General features: G+C 33.0%; 1 protein-coding gene across 2 annotated transcripts in view; it reads right to left on the bottom strand.

The window, feature by feature from the left end:
• Nucleotides 1-18,641, bottom strand: part of LOC114325370 (potassium/sodium hyperpolarization-activated cyclic nucleotide-gated channel 2) — a 571,529-nt gene that overhangs the window by 239,161 nt on the left and 313,727 nt on the right. For both annotated transcript variants that reach the window (XM_050653526.1, XM_050653525.1), the window contains exons 3-4: nucleotides 12,369-12,532; nucleotides 10,047-10,183 (exon numbers count right to left, since the gene is read on the bottom strand). In XM_050653526.1, the coding sequence (XP_050509483.1) occupies nucleotides 10,047-10,183; nucleotides 12,369-12,532 (301 nt within the window). The remainder of the gene's footprint in view (nucleotides 1-10,046; nucleotides 10,184-12,368; nucleotides 12,533-18,641) is intronic.

Below are 18,641 nucleotides of genomic sequence, written 5' to 3' on the forward strand. Positions count from 1 at the left end.
CTTATATTGTTGATAGTTTTTTACAAAAGGTAAAGTGCACATATTCTAAAGGTTCCGGTGGGGGATGACGTCTTTGCGCAGTATTATAGCCGATGTATGAGAGATAAAGTATTCGAAATGATGAAATAACAAAAAATAATATAAAACTTGTTATTTCAATACCTATTTCGAATACTTTCTCATACACCGACTATAATACTACGCATAGACGCCATCCCCCACCGGCACCGTTAGAATCTGTGCACTGTACCTTGTGTAAAGAACTATCAACAATATAAGATATGCAGATGGTACCGTAATAAGGCATTTGTGGATCTATAATCTTTGTCTTCGTAAAGATTGATAGCACTGCAGTTGTCTTGTTTGGTAATAGTTTGAGTTGTTCAGCAGTGCTTGTCATAATTACAGCTCCATCTGCATGTCTCGTGTTTGAACCCGTTCTTAGTGTATTCAAACCTGTTTAATAGCTCTATTATATCATATTAAACTGAGATTCTATATGGGATGTCTGTTGATTATCATATATTTGGTTTTTGCTATGGTAATGGTTTTTGCCCGCACTACTCTCCCTTTCCATTTACGATATTTACTAAATATTTCAGTTCTTCTACATTGTTCGCTATTATGGCCATGTCGTCGCCATATATTAGGTTATTAATAGGACGACCATTAATTTTGATGTTTTTTTCATTCTGTTGAGTAATCTGAAATATCCTTTATACATAAATGTTGAACAGTAGTGGGGATAGAATACCTACAACCCTGTCTTACTCCTTTCCTTAACCCCATTTCTTCTATGTATAGGCTATCAATTACCTTTGTTTTTGAGTTGACTTCTTTCTTAGTTGACGTATCTGGTAATCTGGTTAGTGTCAGAACTTCTTCTCGACTTTGGTCTACTTTTGTCGTTATGAAAACCATTTAAAATCTAATTCAGTTGTTTGGAGAATTTGTTCTTTCATCATTCTCTTTGCCTTATCCCTATGCGGAGTCGCCTTCCCTAATTGCATTTCTTCACACAATTCTATCTTGGGTCATATCAATGTTAATCCCCTTTACCAACATGTCCTGCCTTATCGTCTCCCCCCAGGTCTTCTTTGGTCTTCCTCTCCTACTCCTTTCAGGAATCTGCACTTCACCTATTCTTCGTATTGGGTGATTAACGTCTCGACGTTGGACATGACCAAACCATCTTAACCTATGCTCTCTCATTTTGGCATCAATTGGTGCCACACCTAGACTTCCCCTAATATACTCATTTCTAATTTTATCCTTCTGTGTCACTCCACTCATCCATCTAAGCATTCTCATTTCCGCCACATGCATTCGTTGTTCCTCTTTCTTCTTCACTCCCCAACATTCAGTTCCGTACATCATAGCCGGTCTTATGGCTGCTTTATAGAATTTTCCCTTCAGCTTCATTGGAATTTTTCGTTCACACAACACACCACTCGCTTCTTTCCACTTCATATATCTAGCTCTAATTCTACTGCATGCATCTCCATCTATTTCTCCATTACTCTGTAATACCGATCCCAGGTACTTAAAACTATTGCTTTTTACAATCAGTTCATCATCCAAAGATACCATTTTATTTGTAGTAATTCTATCGTTAAATGAACATTCCAAATACTCTGTTTTTGTCCTACTAAGTTTTAAACCTTTTTCCTCCAGAGCTTGCCTCCACTGTTTCAGTTTTTGTGCTAAGTCTCTTTCACTATTTCCTTTTAACACGACATCATCAGCATACATTAAGCACCATGGAATGTTACCCTATAGTTTCGCTGTTATCTGGTCCAAAACTAATGAGAATAAATACGGACTAAGCACAGAGCCTTGGTGCAATCCTACTTTCAAATGAAATTTATCAGTCTCTCCCACACCTGTCCTAACACTAGTCGTTACTCCCTCATACATATCCCTCACAATCTTTACATATTCACTAGGGACTTCTTTCTTATTGAGCGCCCACCACATAATCTTTCGAGAAACTCTATCATATGCTTTCACAAGATCAATGAATACCATATGAGCGTTTGTTTCTTTACTCCTGCATTTTTCCATCCACTGCCTTATAATGAAAATTGCATCTGTTTTTGATCTGCCCTGCATAAAGCCAAATTGATTCTCGGATATTTCGGTCTCTTCACGTATCGGTCTATCAATTACTCTCTCCCATATTTTCATGGTATGGCTAAGCAGTTTTATAGCCCTGTAGTTTGTACATTGTTGTATATCTCCCTTGTTTTTGTAAACAGGTACCAGTATACTGCTTCTCCATTCGTCTGGCAATTGTCCAACTTCTATAATTCTATTAAATAGGCCTTCTAGCCACCTTGTTCCTGTCTCTGCCAATGCTCTCCATACTTCCCCAGGAATATCATCTGGTCCTACCGCTTTTCCTTTCTTTATTTTTTGAAGCGCTTGAGCCACTTCCTCGTTTGTTATTTTGGTGACCATTGCTGCTACTGTCTCCGTTGATTCTACAGGCTGTCTGTCAAATTCTTCATTTAATCTGTCTGGAGAATTTGTTCTTTAACATTCATTAATCGATTATTTATTTCATCTGTCAGGTGTTGTCTTATGAGTTATTTCTTAATAATTTATTTAGGTATGTCGATTCGTGCATATGTTGTTGTTCGTTTTATTATTTTCATTTTGAGTCTAATATTCTAGTAAATAATACTGGATTGCGATCTCCTAGTTATATAAGGTAAAACACATAAAATCTTCTATTAGATTTTTCTACCATAGAAAAACTTAACTTCTTCTTCTTTGTGTGCCGTCTTTGTTTTCAAGCGTTGGCTATCGTCATATTAACAAGCTGATGATAACATATTTCTCGGTCGGCAGCTATATGAAACAATTCCTCGACCGTTCGACCTGTCCATTGTCTAACGTTACGCAGCCAGCACAGTTGTTCTCTTCCAACCCAGCGTTTTCCTTCGATTTTGCCTTGAATGATCAACCGCAGTAAGAGATATTTAGGTTTTCTCATTATATGACCGAAGTATTAAACCTTTCTCATTTTTATGACGTTGATCAATTCTCGCTCTTTGTGCATGGTCTCCAGCACACGTTCGTTGGATATGTGTGCTCTCGATGGGATTCTGAGCATGCGACGGTAACACCACAACTCGAATGCTTCGAATTTGTTGATTTTTCACTTTTGTTGTCCCAGTTTCACATCCATAGAACAAAACGGACCGGACGTAGTACATAAATATGGTAAAGGAGGGTAAGAGTACGCACTTAGTTTATTTTGGGGTGTAACTTGGGGGAAGAAAGACATAACAATACCACAGTATAAAGAGAGACAGTAGAACCACTCTCGGAAAAATTGGAAGTAAAATCTGCAGTCGCGCATAGCGACCGCGCAATGTTGGCAGTCGCTTTTGCCCCACTCTCGCATTGCTATTCGCATAGAAACGTACGGCTTTTAATGGGGGAAAACCCGCATCCACCACTGGTGAATTACCAATTTCGTACTGCCGGTATTACTTCCTGAGATCAAAGCGCCGACAGAAGAGTGATTTTACTGTGGAACCTCTATATACTGTGACAATACCATATTTGTTGAATATCGATATTTATTTATTGCGTAACAATGAAATCATATTCTATTATGTTTAAACAAAAAAACATCCTTGTAAAAATGATATTTTAAAAAAGTGTCATTTACGTACTCCTGAGCTCCAGAGAAGCTAAAAGTACGACTGAATTAGGGTAAAAGTACGCACTAGCTAAGAGTCTTACAATGGTCGCAAACGAAACGTCCGTTTCCTTCATACGCCGAACAGGCCTCATGTCACCATTCCGCACATATTCCACATTAAATCCAATTGTCATTAAATAACTGTCCACATGCTGGGCACTTAACAGTCTCTTCTGATTCTGAATTTGAGCTGGTAGATAGTTTGAGTTGCTCAACATCAAAAGTTAGTTTAGTTTTGATGTTTGAAGCTTTCTTTTTGGTTTCTTTATCACTATCTTTCATATTTTTCCTTTTGATCCGCTTTTCCATCATTGAAATATTTAGTCAGTGTACTTTTAGACTCATGTGACATGATTCAAAAATGGCCGCTACGTGCCTGTACTAAACAGACTCTTCTCTTTAACTCCACTCATTAGATAGCTAATCGTATGGTCTTTGCCTTAATATTAATACAACATATGCCTACCATTGTTAAGTAACCTTAAACTCTTACGTTTTAGAGTAAAATATTACATTCCGAAGGTGAAAGAGTTCCTTTAAAAATCCAAAGATAGAGTGTCAGGTAGATGACAATATGGCGGGTTCTTCTCCAGTTGAAAGCACACTAAAACGTGATATCAAGAAATTCCTGCAGGGATTTAAAAGGAGTGTTTAAAAATTCCCTGCGTACTTTTAGCCGACCGCGTACTCTTACCCTCCTTTACCCTACACTTAGACGTGTGGTCAATGACAGACTTCTACAGCACAATACAGAACGAAAACTAATAAAGCTTTTTCGTGCACAAGTTCTGCTCTGGTCGAATTTTCGTCATCACTTTTAACCCTGCAGTCAATCCAGCTAGCCAGATATCTAAAGTTTCCCACCCTGTCCAGGATTTTGTTATCTAATTTTAGTACTGAGTCTTCGATATTAATTTTTCCGAACACCATCCATTTTGTTGTCTTTGCGTTGATTGTTAAGAAAAACTTATAATCAAAGAAAATTATTGAGTGGAATATTACCAATACGTTGGACAAACAAACTACTATCTAACTAATATAATCTAAATATGTTTGTGTAGAAAAATATTGGCCGTCATGTATTGAAGAATATTACACAGAACTTGACAGAATTTAATAATAGTGAAAATGTTATTTCTAAGTCGTTTAATAATAAGCAAAAGCAATTTTTTGTTAAATGATATTTATATTGTTACACGGTTAGTTACTGGTGAGAATTAGATAAAAAATTTATGTAAAGCAAGAATAACAATCTTATACTTATCTAGCAAGTGGATACATCCAACAGTTATTTATACACACCTAATACCAAACTTCTATTCACAATATGAGTATTTATATAATTCGTATATGCACATTATTCAATAACACCTACTTTTATCATAAGTCGGCTCTTTTACACTTGATTATTTGATATTTTCTTAATTTCATTGTGCGTTGGAAAATACTAAGATGTTTTACCTATGCATTACGTTATTTAACGGACTCCCCTCGTAGCGTAAATGAACTTATTCAGCTGTTTATTATGACTGCGAACAACGATCCGTTATTTCGTATTTCGTGACGATACTTCCGTGATGCTCGCCTCAGCATTTTACTCCGGAGAAAAACTAAGATAACGCCAGTCTAGAAGCTTCGTTGCAAGAAACTTCTGGACTAAATTAGTTAAAGAAACACAGCATAGAGGAGAATAAAAAAATGCCAATTTTGGATTCACGTGGAAGAAATAGAGAGAGATTATCGATGAACTAATTATAAAACTTTAGATGTCGGCAGCAATATTAGAGATCCGAAAAATGAAAAGTTGTATCATTATTTGGCACCTCTTAACCCTTTTAGTTCATACCGCTTATGTAGATATGAGCATATTTACTGATGCAACAGGGGCACAGAACCCGACAAGCAGAGGAAGAATATAAACAACTACGCAAAGAAGAAAATAAAACTCACCGAAGAAAAAAGAGAGAATATATGAAAAAAGAACTTCAATAACTGCAAGAACTAAGTAGATCAACAGAGACAAGAAAATTTTATCAGAAACTGAACAAAAGCGGAAAAGACTTCAAACCGAGAACAACGATGTGTAGAGATAAGAAAGGTAATATATTGACAGATCAGCAACAGATACCAAGAAGATGGACAGAACATTTTACGGAAAAGCTTGAAGGAGATGGGAGTGAGACGAACCCTGATATACCATTAGCATTAGACCAAGCAGACAACAGAGAAAAGAGTCCACCAACAATAGCCAAGATTAGAACAGCAGCAGACAAATTAAAAACAATAAATCACCGGGATCGGATCAAGTAGCATCGGAATTACTGAAGGAAGTAGGAGACGCACTAGAGAAAATAATACATGCATTAATAACAAAGATATGGTCAAATAAACAGCTACCAGCGGAGTGGAATAGCGGTATTATTGTACCATTACATAAAAAAGGAAATCAGTTAGAATGTAGAAACTACCGTAGAATCACGCTGCTGCTGAATGCAGCATACAAAATAATGTCCAATGTCATTTATGAAAGACTTGGACCACACGCTGAAAAAATAGTTGGCAAATACCAAAGTGGCTTCTGTAGACAGAAGTCAACAATAGACCAGATATTTGTTCTGCGACAGATCCTCGAAAAAACAAGTGAACATAACATCGACACACATCATCTCTTCATAGACTTCGAAAGCGCATATGACAATATAAACCGAGAATTCTTAATGGAAGCAATGAAAGAATTTAATATACCAACACAACTAATAGAACTGATAAAAGAATCTCTAAAAGTAGAAAGTAAAATCCGGATACAAAACGAACTAACGGAAACAATAGATGTGAAAAAGGTACTACGCCAGGGAGATGCTCTATCATGCATCTTGTTCAACATCGTACTCGAGAGAATAATGAGGGACACAACAGTCAATACTCGAGGAACAATCATTAATAAAAGCGTGCAAATACTAGCATTTGCAGATGATGTTGACATAATCGCAAGATCAAGAAGAGAAATGATAGAGGCATTCAATCAAATAGAACGAGCTGCACAAAATAGTGGCCTTAAAATCAACCAGAACAAAACAAAATAAATGCAGGTAAGTAAAAACGCAGAAATAAGGCAGACACAACATATAACAGTAGGAGAATACAACATTGAGGGGGTAAAAAACTTTACATACTTGGGATCCCTAGTCACGTCTGATAATAATGTTGCGGAGGAAGTGAAGAGGCGAATATTTATTGTCAATAAAAATTACCATGGCTTAATTCGGCAACTAAGATCAGATAACGTCGCAGAAAAACAAAATGCCAAATATACAAAACCTTAATAAGATCGGTACTCACATACCGCTCAGAAACCTGGACACTCACTAAAAGAGAGGAAACATTGAACAACTTTGAACTATATAATATATACCAGGATCCGGATATCATAACATTCATTAAAATAGGACGGCTTCGTCGGATGGGACATGTAGAAAGCATGGAAGAAGGCGAAATACCAAACAAAGTATTCAAACAGATGCCAGTAGGAAAAAGAACAAGAGGTTAGAACAAATAGAAAATGATACAATAACCTTAAAAATAAAAAACTGGAGAAAAAAGCACGAAACAGATCAGAATGGAGAAGAATCCTGGAACAGGCCAAGACCCAGAAAGGGTTGTCGAGCCAGTGATGATGATGATGATATGTATGCGTCATTCTCTCATTTGAATGCAGTGAAAGGGTTAAAAGAGGGTCAGTTCAATTCGAAAGCAGAGGCAGGGATTACTCTTAAGGAATAGTTCCTCTAATATCCGACAATATTGTAATTCTAATTGAATTTTCTTTTATAATTTGTTTAATAAAGAGATATCTAGAATTTCGTCTTTTTGCTAGTTCTTACTATGATGTCCATGACATATTTAATAAAAACTTATATGCAATAAATATATTTCGTTTACAATACGGTTATTGTGAATACAAGTTTATAATGACCTTAAATAAAGTAACATATTAGAAATTTGATGTTAATATTAAGCATTTATGAAAAGCGATAAAAAGCTACCTTAACAAAGTATTACACATGCTTATAACTGTATTTATGTATACATTTTAATTGAATCGAAAAATGTTTTGTTCTCTGGTGGCGCTCTTTTAAGTTTATCGAGCCATAGGTGACTTGATATGATTTGTTGAGCGAGATTAAGAGTAAAAGAGCATAGGACCTTACAAAACTTCGAAAGTTATAAACGCTCAAAGAAAGAATTGGACAGAGAAGTTAAATACTAGACTTCTTCTTCTTAACGTGATCTATCAAGTCCCCTTGACGTTGGCGATTAACATGGCGAAACTGTCTCTGTCTCGAGCTATTCTAAATAGGTGTCCTGCTTTCTTTATTCCTGTCCACTCCCGGATATTCTTCAACCAAGAGGCCTGCTTTCTACTAATTCCTCTGCGTCCTTCGATTTTACCCATCATAATAAGTTGAAGAATATTATACCAGTCTCCTCTTACTACGTATCCAAAATAGGCCATCTTTCTATATTTGATGTTATTAAGCAGCTCGCGGACAGCATTTGCTCTCTTAAGGACTGCCACATTTGTCAGCATAGCCGTCCATGGTATTTTCAGTGTACGACAGTGCAGCCACATTTCAAAGGCGTCCCTACGATTAATGGTGGATATTTTTAATGTCCATGCTTCGACACCACACAAGAGGACTGACCAAATGTAACAATTAGTCATGCGCTCAATACTGGACAGAGAAGTTAAATAAATTTTCTGGCAAAATTTATGCTCAGTACTCAAATATGATGTATCAGGTGAAGATTACAGAATCGTTAAAAGGACATGACCCTAAGGACAGGGACTCCGTACAGCATTTGTACAAACAAAGAATGGAAATAGTTAACATATTATTTCCTTTCATGCCTTCCGAAAATTTCACCCAAAACCCCGTAAACGTTTGACCTGATGACTTTTCTGCTAAAGAAATAGCAATATCTCATCCAAAAGAATAGGAAAAACAGCTGTTCCTCATGGTTGGTACTACACGTGATGCGATTAAAATCATCATAGAGAAAAATCCTGAGATGACCAGGAGGATTCTCAAAGTTCTCCTCCAGAAAGAAGAGTTTCTAGGAGAGATTAAGATTAAGCAGAGATTAAAGAGACTAGATTAACTTTAATTTTAAAACCTGGTGAAGATCTCAAGAATGCCAAGTTCTCCAGGCCGATTTATCTGTTAGACTGCTTCAGGAAGTTCTATGAAAACTTAATCAAAAATCGCCTATAAAATAAACTACAAGGGGACATGAGCATTTTTCGTAGATAGTAAGAATTTAGAAAATGTAGATCATCCAGAGATGTGGTAAAAAGTATACATGATACAGTAAAAAGTACGAGGAAAACATTGACCCTCCTCATCGTGTTTGACGTGAAGAATATGAAGATGCATTTGCTATAGAAAATGCTACAGCATCTCTATATCTGATAAACATCATAAAGAAATACCGCAGGGACAAGTACGTCCAAGTGGCCAACTAAAAGACCTGAAATTGTGCTAAAGACTTACGCATACTCCAGATACTCCAATTGTGGCAAAACGAAAGGGATGCATAAACAACGAAGGCTAAATGAATCAAAAATTGAATCACTGGTCTACATGTATGATTAGATGGTTAAATTATTTTTATACTTAGCTCCTTAACGCTCGTACGCATACGGTATAAAGAAGACCTCCGATGATATATGCATAGACTGCACTATGCGAGATGGCTCAGAACATTGCATTTTAGCCGGCACTAGGCACTAGTTTAATATCAAGGATAGGAGAGATGTTCGCATAATTTTATATAAGAAGCTATGCAGAATAAAGATAGTCGACAGTCGACCTAATAACGGAAATCGTTAAAAATAAGAAGACGCTAGAAAGAGTGAGACAGGAACAGGGTAGATAGTTTTACTGGAATTTCTTCTCTTCACAGTGCGGCAAGAGGCCCACATACAGCTTAGCCGCACGACGGAATAGGTGTCTATAATATGTTCCGTCGGAGTAGGTGGTACCTATTTAGTCTATATAATATATTCCGTCTACAGTCAGTTTGTGTTTGGTTTAAAATTAATATGTTCTTTCTATATACTGTATAAGCAAAAAGCGGCGTACCAAAACCTAAGCATGATTCAATGTACCTAACGTTCTTATATGCCGTAACAGGACCAAAAAAGCTTAATATATTTAAAGCATTATAATTAAAGCATTATAAGCATTAAAGTAAATAAAGACAATGTATATGATGTAATAAGCTATTATTTAAGGTCATTATTATAAATATAAAGTTAAACTCTACTTACTTGGTTAAATATTAAAAATATATAATCTAAGGGAATGGACGAAATTAGATCGAGGAAAAACCATGTCCTCAAATAGTGCTTGGCTATCAATTTTGGATCTAATATGACTTGCTCGGCATTGTCTTGTTGCATTATACCTAAAAACAAAAAAAATTATTAAAATAAGCAAATCGTCCGGTTTGGGGGGGAGATGGGGGAGAAGTCGGTAAATTAGTAGTTTTTTTAAGTTTTTCGTCAATATTTCTAAAACTATGCTTTAGCGTAAGGAACGTTCTATAGAAAAATGTTCTACATAAAATTTAAAACAAAAAAGGTTCTATACATAATTGTTATAAAATCAACGGTTCCAGAGTTACGGAGGGTGAAAAGTGGACTCAAAATGGTGTGACTTTTTTCTGAACATTATGTGGACCATATAGAACAATTTGGTGTTAGAGGATAACTTTCACTTTGGATGTCTGGGTTTTTGGTATAGTTATATCATAAATATTGCCCAAAAATATAAAAAGTATCGAAACCTCGACATTTCACCCTCCGTAACTCTGGAACCGTTGATTTTATAACAATTATGTATCGAACATTTTTTGTTTTAAATTTTATGTAGAACATTTTTGTATATAACATTGTTTACGCTAAAGCATAGTTTTAGAAATATTGACGAAAAACTTAAAAAAAAAACTTCTAATTTACCGGCTTCTCTCCCCATCTCACTCCCAAACAGGACGCTCAAAATGGTGTAACTTTTTACTGAACACTATGTGGACCATATAGAACATTTTGGTATTGGAGGAAAACTTTTACTTTGGATGTTTGGGTTAGGCCTTTTTTTGGACCAGTTATACTATACTACCTCCGTAACTTTGGAACCATTCATTTTAGAAAGATTGTGCATAGGGCCTTTTTTATTTAAAATTTAATGTAGAACATTTTTATATAGAAGGTTGTTCATGCTAAACTGCATAGTTTTAGAAATATTAGCGAAAAACTTAAAAAACTACGAATTTACCGATTTCTCCCCCCAAACCCGACGCTCAAAATGGTGTGACTTTTTTCTGAACATTGTGTGGACCATATAGAACAATTTGGTGTTGAAGGATAACTTTCACTTTGGATGTCTGGGTTATGCCATCTTTTGGATCAACTATACTATACTATATTGCTGATTATATTTAACACAATATGCAATATTACGTTATACATATAACATAATAGATAATGATAAAAATATTGTGATAACTACGATGCTATTTTTAATCTAAAATATTTCTAGTAAATAATTTAACTAACAAAAACACTATATTGATAACTATGTAATTTCAAAAGTTTTTCACAAAGATATTGTTTATGTTATTTTATTCATTTTATAAAATAAACATAAAGATTTATATAAATGTAGAATATAAAATCCATGTTCCAATTTTATGTATTCTTCCATTTTGTCATTTTTGCCTATAAAAAAACCTTTTAGGTAAGTACTACATGTTTAAATATGGAACTTATGTTTGATTGCATTTTTTTTAAACAGCAAGTTATTTTCTGGTTTGTTACGTAGAAACAAAACTTTTCTAATAATAATTGAATTCATTCCCCTTACTCATAATGGTAATTTAAGAAAATTAGATATGTACATTTTCTTCTTCATCTTTCTATTTTATTGAAAAGCTCATGTTTTACTTCTGTTTTCAGTCCAGCAACTAATGTTGTCGCCCAACTTTTTTCTCGCATGTTCCATTGCTCTTCTTCCTATTGGCGACCTTTCTCTTGCCATTATTTCTGTTCAGTTTTCCATTAATCGTCACAGGTTTATCTTCTGTATTCCACATCTTGTTCTTATTTCCTCAAACTTTCAATTTGATCAAAGGTATGGGTGATTTTCTGTTGAAATTGGACTGATTTGAGAACATAGTCATCCCTCGTGGATGTGATATAAACTGGCCACCAAAATCGCGCGATTTGTCCCTGTTAGACTCTTTCTTGCCAAGTTTTCAAAATACAGAGGTCTTCAAAGTCAATATAACCCATGATATCGATCAAATATAGCCTGATTTATGCGCCAAAATCGACTTGTCAGCCGAAAATATTTACATATTTGTTAGCTTTAAAATTTTCCGGCTTTGTAATGAAAATCGATTTTAGCTAATCTTAAGGTAGTTCTCACGCGTGATGTAATTTCACAAAAGAAAATAAGGCATATTTCTTTGTTCTTTTTTTTTAAATGTTTTTAAAACTTATCTAACAACAAAAAATAGTGAAAGAAATATTACTGTCGCCTAAATATTATGTATATTGTTTACATTACAAATATATGTTAAATGTACTCACCTGTTCTAAAATTTACAACAATATCGATTAAAAAAATGGTATCGGACAGACAATTGAAGGCAATCCAGCGGGTACTAAGGTCATCGTTAAAGAAACTTATTGCGACTGGTAATATTATCAAATTCGCCACCAACAGTAACAGCATACACAAGTCCCAGTAAAACCTGAAACAAAAATTTATCTTAATACATCTATGTTTATATTGGTCTATTTCTACAAAATTCGTTACACGTCATCTACATTTGACACAATAGATAGAACACAATACTTCATAAATGTTTGAAATAGCTAAAAATCCCGAGTAATCTAATACAAAATACAATGAAAATACTAGTACTCTGGGCTAATTAGCAAAATACAAGGAAAAGTTATTTACCAGCAAATTTATTGCTGAAATCGAATCTTATTATTGTATGTATTAATAATATAGATATGCAAAGTCCGCAGATAGTGTGCTACTTTTTTTATAAACTTACGGCAAACTTACCGAAACTTACGGCAAAGATATAAACAATAGGATCATAATTTTCAAACCGTCACCTTTTTATTTTTGTCCTCTTTCTCCACACCAATTTTCATATCTTTAAAATCCTCATAACATATATTATTATAATAAAAACTATCGATAATACGTGTGAAAATTGCCAAAAATAGCAAAATTCGAATCAAAAATTAGGTTGGAGAAAATGTAACCCTCAAAGTTCAAAATCGGTATACGTTAACAAAATGCATTTTCTCGGCTTCCCATGGAGCAATTTCCTTCATTCTTTTTTTGTTCCCTAATAAGTCGAGTAGAGTCATCGAACTAACGCATTATTAAATGTCAAACCTGCTTTTGTTTTGTTATAATAGATTAATTTATTTATAAGAACAGAAAATTACATATTTTTTCCAGTTGTAGGCTTTTTTTAGATAAACTCACTACAAGTGTACCTTTTAAAGTTAAAAACATAAATATTCTCATTTGAAAGCTGTATAATTATTTAAACAATTTTTATTTAAACAAATTAAAATATTGTGTTATAATAAATAAATTAATTTATTATAACAAAACAAAAGCAAGTTTGACATTTAATAATGCGTTAGTGCGATGGCTCTACTCGAGTTACTTGGGAACAAAAAAAGAATGAAGGATATTGCTCCATGGGAAGCCGAGAAAATGCATTTTTTTAACGTATACCGATTTTGAACTTTGAGGGTTACATTTTCTCCAACCTAATTTTTGATTGGAATTTTGCTATTTTTGGCAATTTCCACACGTATTATCGATAGTTTTTATTATAATAATATATGTTATGAGGATTTTAAAGATATAAAAATTGGTGTGGAGAAAGAGGACAAAAATAAAAAGGTGATGGTTTGAAAATTATGATCCTATTGTTTATATCTTTGCCGTAAGTTTCGGTCAACTTTGACCGGTTGTATCTCAGGAACCACTCACCATAATTAAACGTTTTTTCTTTTAAAAGAAGCGTCCTGCCACTGTCTTTCGATTACCGTTTTCACAATTTAATTTAGTTTAATATTTCCCGAGATATTCGATTTGTTTATAAGCCAAAAAATTGTTTATAATTTTAAAATATTCCTGAGGCCGCTTAAATAGCCCAATTTCAATTCTGTAAAGTACATTAGATAGGTATAGTGTCTTTTTATGAAAAAATCATAGCTATTCTTATGCATCATAATTATTGTCGTTATTATAGCGACCGTAAATTTTTAATTAACATTTCAATTGTTGCTAAACTGTTTATTCAATTTCCATCGGCTTCTTGAATTATAATATATACGGAAAGGGCTTTTACGTAACCAAGTTATTTAATTATTGATAAACAATTACTTATCTAAAAGTTTAGTTGAAAATTAAAGATTTTGTTGGAAAAACCCGCTTTTTCCGGGGAAAGTTTTCGTCGAAGTAAATCGGAAAAAACACGGCTCTATGCAGAATTTAATTTGGGGTGAATTTTTATTTGGGTGTTTTTGGTGTAAAGTTAAAATCTTTGGAGTTATAGAGCAAAAATTGAAAAAAACACGATTTTAGGGCGCCATTTTGTTTAAAAAAAAAGTAGCACACTATCTGCGGACTTTGCATATCTATATTATTAATATATACAATCATAAGATTCGATTTCAGCAATAAAATTGCTGGTAAATAACTTTTCCCAAAAATGATTTATTCTCCGATAATCAGCCCAGACTATAGGGCAACAATACAAATCAGAGTAGAAAGATTTTCTCCTAGAAAGAGGATTGAAACAAGGAGACAGCCTGAACCGTCTACTATTTGTAATAAAAATTACGGATAGGGGTAAAAGAAGTTAAGAGAAGAAGAAGGATTAGCAACCGAATTTCCGACCCAAAAAAAACACCCTGTATATTAAATTTTTTTTAAATGGATTTTACATTTAAAAAGAGGATGAAAAACTAAATTTAATGGTATACTTTAAATTTTCAGCAAAATAATTTTTCTTGTAAAATTTTGAATTTGATTTCTGAAATTATGTGAATTGCGAAGCTCAAAGTAAAAAAATTAAAATATTATTTAATTTTAATTAATACCATTATTTAATCTAAATTGGTAAAATAATAACATTTTGACACAACAATAATTTTTGATGGTAGTAATTTTGAATAAGTACTTTAGTTTTGAATAGTTATGCTGCACATTTTCTCTGTTTTGTTATAATTTTTAGATACTTTGTTGATTAAAGTGATGTATTCTTTATTGACTATTTATTATTTATTCATTATTTAAAGATGAATATTCGCCATAAACTATTTGTCACAGATAATAAAAAACACTGAAATGTTTTAACATTTTACCAGTTTAGATTAAATAATGGTATTAATTAAAATTAAATCGCATTTTAATTGTTTCTATTCTTGTTCTCATGATCATTTTTCAGTGCGTCACAGTTTTTCGATTTCTCTCTAATGCATTAAGTTTGATGAGACGGAAAAAGCGGTAGCTCCGTGATTAAACACAAAAATAATGCAGCATTACAATGGTTATATACATAAGATGTCTATTCCTAACCTACGTTTGATTCGTTGATATTTAGAATGCGCGTTTTTTCTAGCCAATCAAATACACGTATTACGAACATTTGACGAAAACTTCGTCCATTTTGGCCATTTTTTAGAAGTGTCAAAGAGTCAAGTGATGGTTATTATTCAGGTCAGTATTTTGTGTACCTGTCATTTTGAAATTTCGAATTCGACTTCCCTTGTGTTTCACAACTTTTTTGTACATTATTGTGTGTTTTGGTTTAGAATTTAGTTCGTTAAAAGTTAGTTTTGTATTTTGGTTTAAAATTTAATTCGTTAGAAGTTAGTTTATACTCCAGGTCATTATGCAAGAAAAATATCCATAGTAAGGAGACGTAACTCATGGCTGAAGAACCTTAGGAACTGGTTTGGATGTAATAACAATGAATTATTTAGATCCGCGGTTTCAGAAATAAAGATCGCTCTGATGATTACCAACTGTTTAAGCGGAGACAGCACCTAGAGAAGAAGATAAAAACACAGTTTATGGATAGTTTTGTGTCATTTTTTAATGTTTCCATATTTATAAATTTAATTAACAATATTGTTTACTTTTTAATTTTATTCCCCTTTATAAAAAATACCTACATGTTAACATATTGTGTAAAAATCAAATCTACTAAATTACTAATTAGTTTAATTCCACAAGCTTTTCACCTATGGCTAAGTACGATTCTGGCATCTGTCAGATTCGTCAATAATTACATGAAATAAGTCTCGACACACCCAATACAGTATATGACGTCATAATTAATGACGCACTGAAAAATGATCATGAGAACAAGAATACTTAGAGCACTCGCAATTGACATAATTTCAGAATTCAAATTCAAAATTTTATCAGAAAAATCATTTTGCCGAAAATTCAAAGTATACCACTAAATTTAGTTTTTCATCCTCTTTTCAAATGCAAAATCCATTTTAAAAAAATTAATATACAGGGTGTTCTTTTGGGTCGGAACATTTTTACAATATTTTTTAATCCAGACCTGGATTTTTTATAATTGTAAATAAAATAATTGATAGGACAACTAAAAGAATATTAGCGTGTTAAATATAAAATAAATATATAGTGCGGTTAACAAGTTGTAAGTTGTATTTAATTTTTTTCTACTTAGAGCTCTCGCAATTCACATACATAATTTCAGAATTCAAATTCAAAATTTGACCAGAAAAATCATTTTGCCGAAAATTCAAAGTATACCACTAGATTTAGTTTTTCATCCCCTTTTTAACAAAAAAATCCATTTTAAAAAAATTTAATATACAGGGTGTTTTTTGGGGTCGGAACATTTTTACAATATTTTTTAATCCAGACCTGGATTTTTTATAATTGTAAATAAAATAATTGATTGGACACCAAAAAGAATATTCGCCTGTTAAATATAAAATAAATATACAGTGCGGTTAACAAGGCGTAAGTTGTATTTAATTTTTTTTTTCTACTTACAGCCCTCGCAATTCACATAATTTCAGAATTCAAATTCAAAATTTGACCAGAAAAATCATTTTGCCGAAAATTCAAAGTATACCAGTAAATTTAGTTTTTCATCCTCTTTTCAACCAACAAATCAATTTTAAAAAAATTTAATGTACAGGGTGTTGTTTTTGGGTCGGAATATTTTCCTAATATTTTTTAATCCGGGCCTGGATTTTTTACATTTGTAAATTAATTAATTTATTGTACACCTTAAGGGATATTTTCATACCAAATATAAAATAAATATACGGTGTGGTTAACAAGTTATGAACCAAATAAGAAAATGGCAAAATAGATAAAACACCCAGTAGCTCTGTTATTAATGGAGTAAGACCCATTAAGTATGGTATTTTTTAGACCGCCTAAGTGTCCTCTTTCTACAGTTAACGTATGTTACTTTCCCAATAAAACACCCTGTATATATATTACCTCGAGTTTTCCTCTCAATTTTGAGAGATCAAAAACTTTCATCGAAATATACAGGGTGTAACAAAAATACAGGTCATAAATTAAATCACATAACTTGTGAAACTTAGTAGAAATGTGCTCATAAAAAAATTTACAGCCCTTTGGAGCCTTTATCGATAACTTTTGGAGATTTTTTATTGGAAATGGACATGTTGCATTCTTATGGCAGCAACATCTTAAAGAAAAATTATCCCCTTAGACCCTCCCAAACTTTTTTGTACGTTCCCATTAAATTATGATGTGGTAACATTAGTTAAACTCAATGTTTTTAAAACTTTTTTATCTCCTAGTATTTTTTCGATAAGGCAGTTTTTATCGAGTTGCAGCTTCTTTTTTAATATGTTTACATAAAAATTTTATGGGGCTTTTGTTCCTTTAAGCCACCCAAATGTTTGTGTACGTTCCAATTAAACCGCTACTGCGGTACCATCAGTTAAACACAGTGTTTTAAAACTTTTTGTCTCTTAGTATTTTTTCGATAAGGCACCTTTTATCGAGATGTGGCTTCTTTTTTAATATGGTTCAAAATATACCTAAAAATGTAAATTTTTCATATTATTACTGTCTCTTTAATCGTATTTAACCATATACAAATATATGGTGGATTTGACAAATATTCAAAATATCTCGATAAAACTGACTTTTCGAAAAAGTAATAAGAGGCAAAAATGCTTTAAAAATATTGTGTTGAACTAATGGTACCACAATAACAATTCAATCGGAACGTACACAAAAGTTTAGAGGGTTCAAAGGAACAAAACCCCATACAATTTTTATGGGGTGTCCAAAGTTCACCATGATTTTTTTTAAGAAAAACTTCAAAGGGCTGTAACTTTTTTTATGTGCACATTTTTGTACTAAGGTAAGTTAGGTTCAATCGAACTGTTTTTGATCCCAGAATATGTGATTCAATTTATGAGCTCTATTTTTGTTACAGCCTGTATATAGCCAGTTCAATAATATATTCTATTCATTTGACATGAACATCAATAATTACTATTCATATCAAAGAGTGTTGGCAAACTAATCATGATTGGCAAATGTGTATTTCTCTATAATAATAATAATATTTATTCAACAATAAATGCAAACCATATGCTACCGTATTTGTATATTGGTGTATGTACATTGTACATGTGCCGATATAATCTCTACTTGTGTAAATATTCTGCTATATATTCAAACAAATGTACAGGAATGTTAAGTAAATAGTTATGTTTCATAACTTCTAAGGAATCCTAGAAAATATCTAGAAAAAATTGACTTACTGTTCATACCAC

This window comes from Diabrotica virgifera, chromosome 6, assembly GCF_917563875.1.
Source record: "Diabrotica virgifera virgifera chromosome 6, PGI_DIABVI_V3a".
Classification (NCBI taxonomy): Eukaryota; Metazoa; Arthropoda; class Insecta; order Coleoptera; family Chrysomelidae; genus Diabrotica; species Diabrotica virgifera.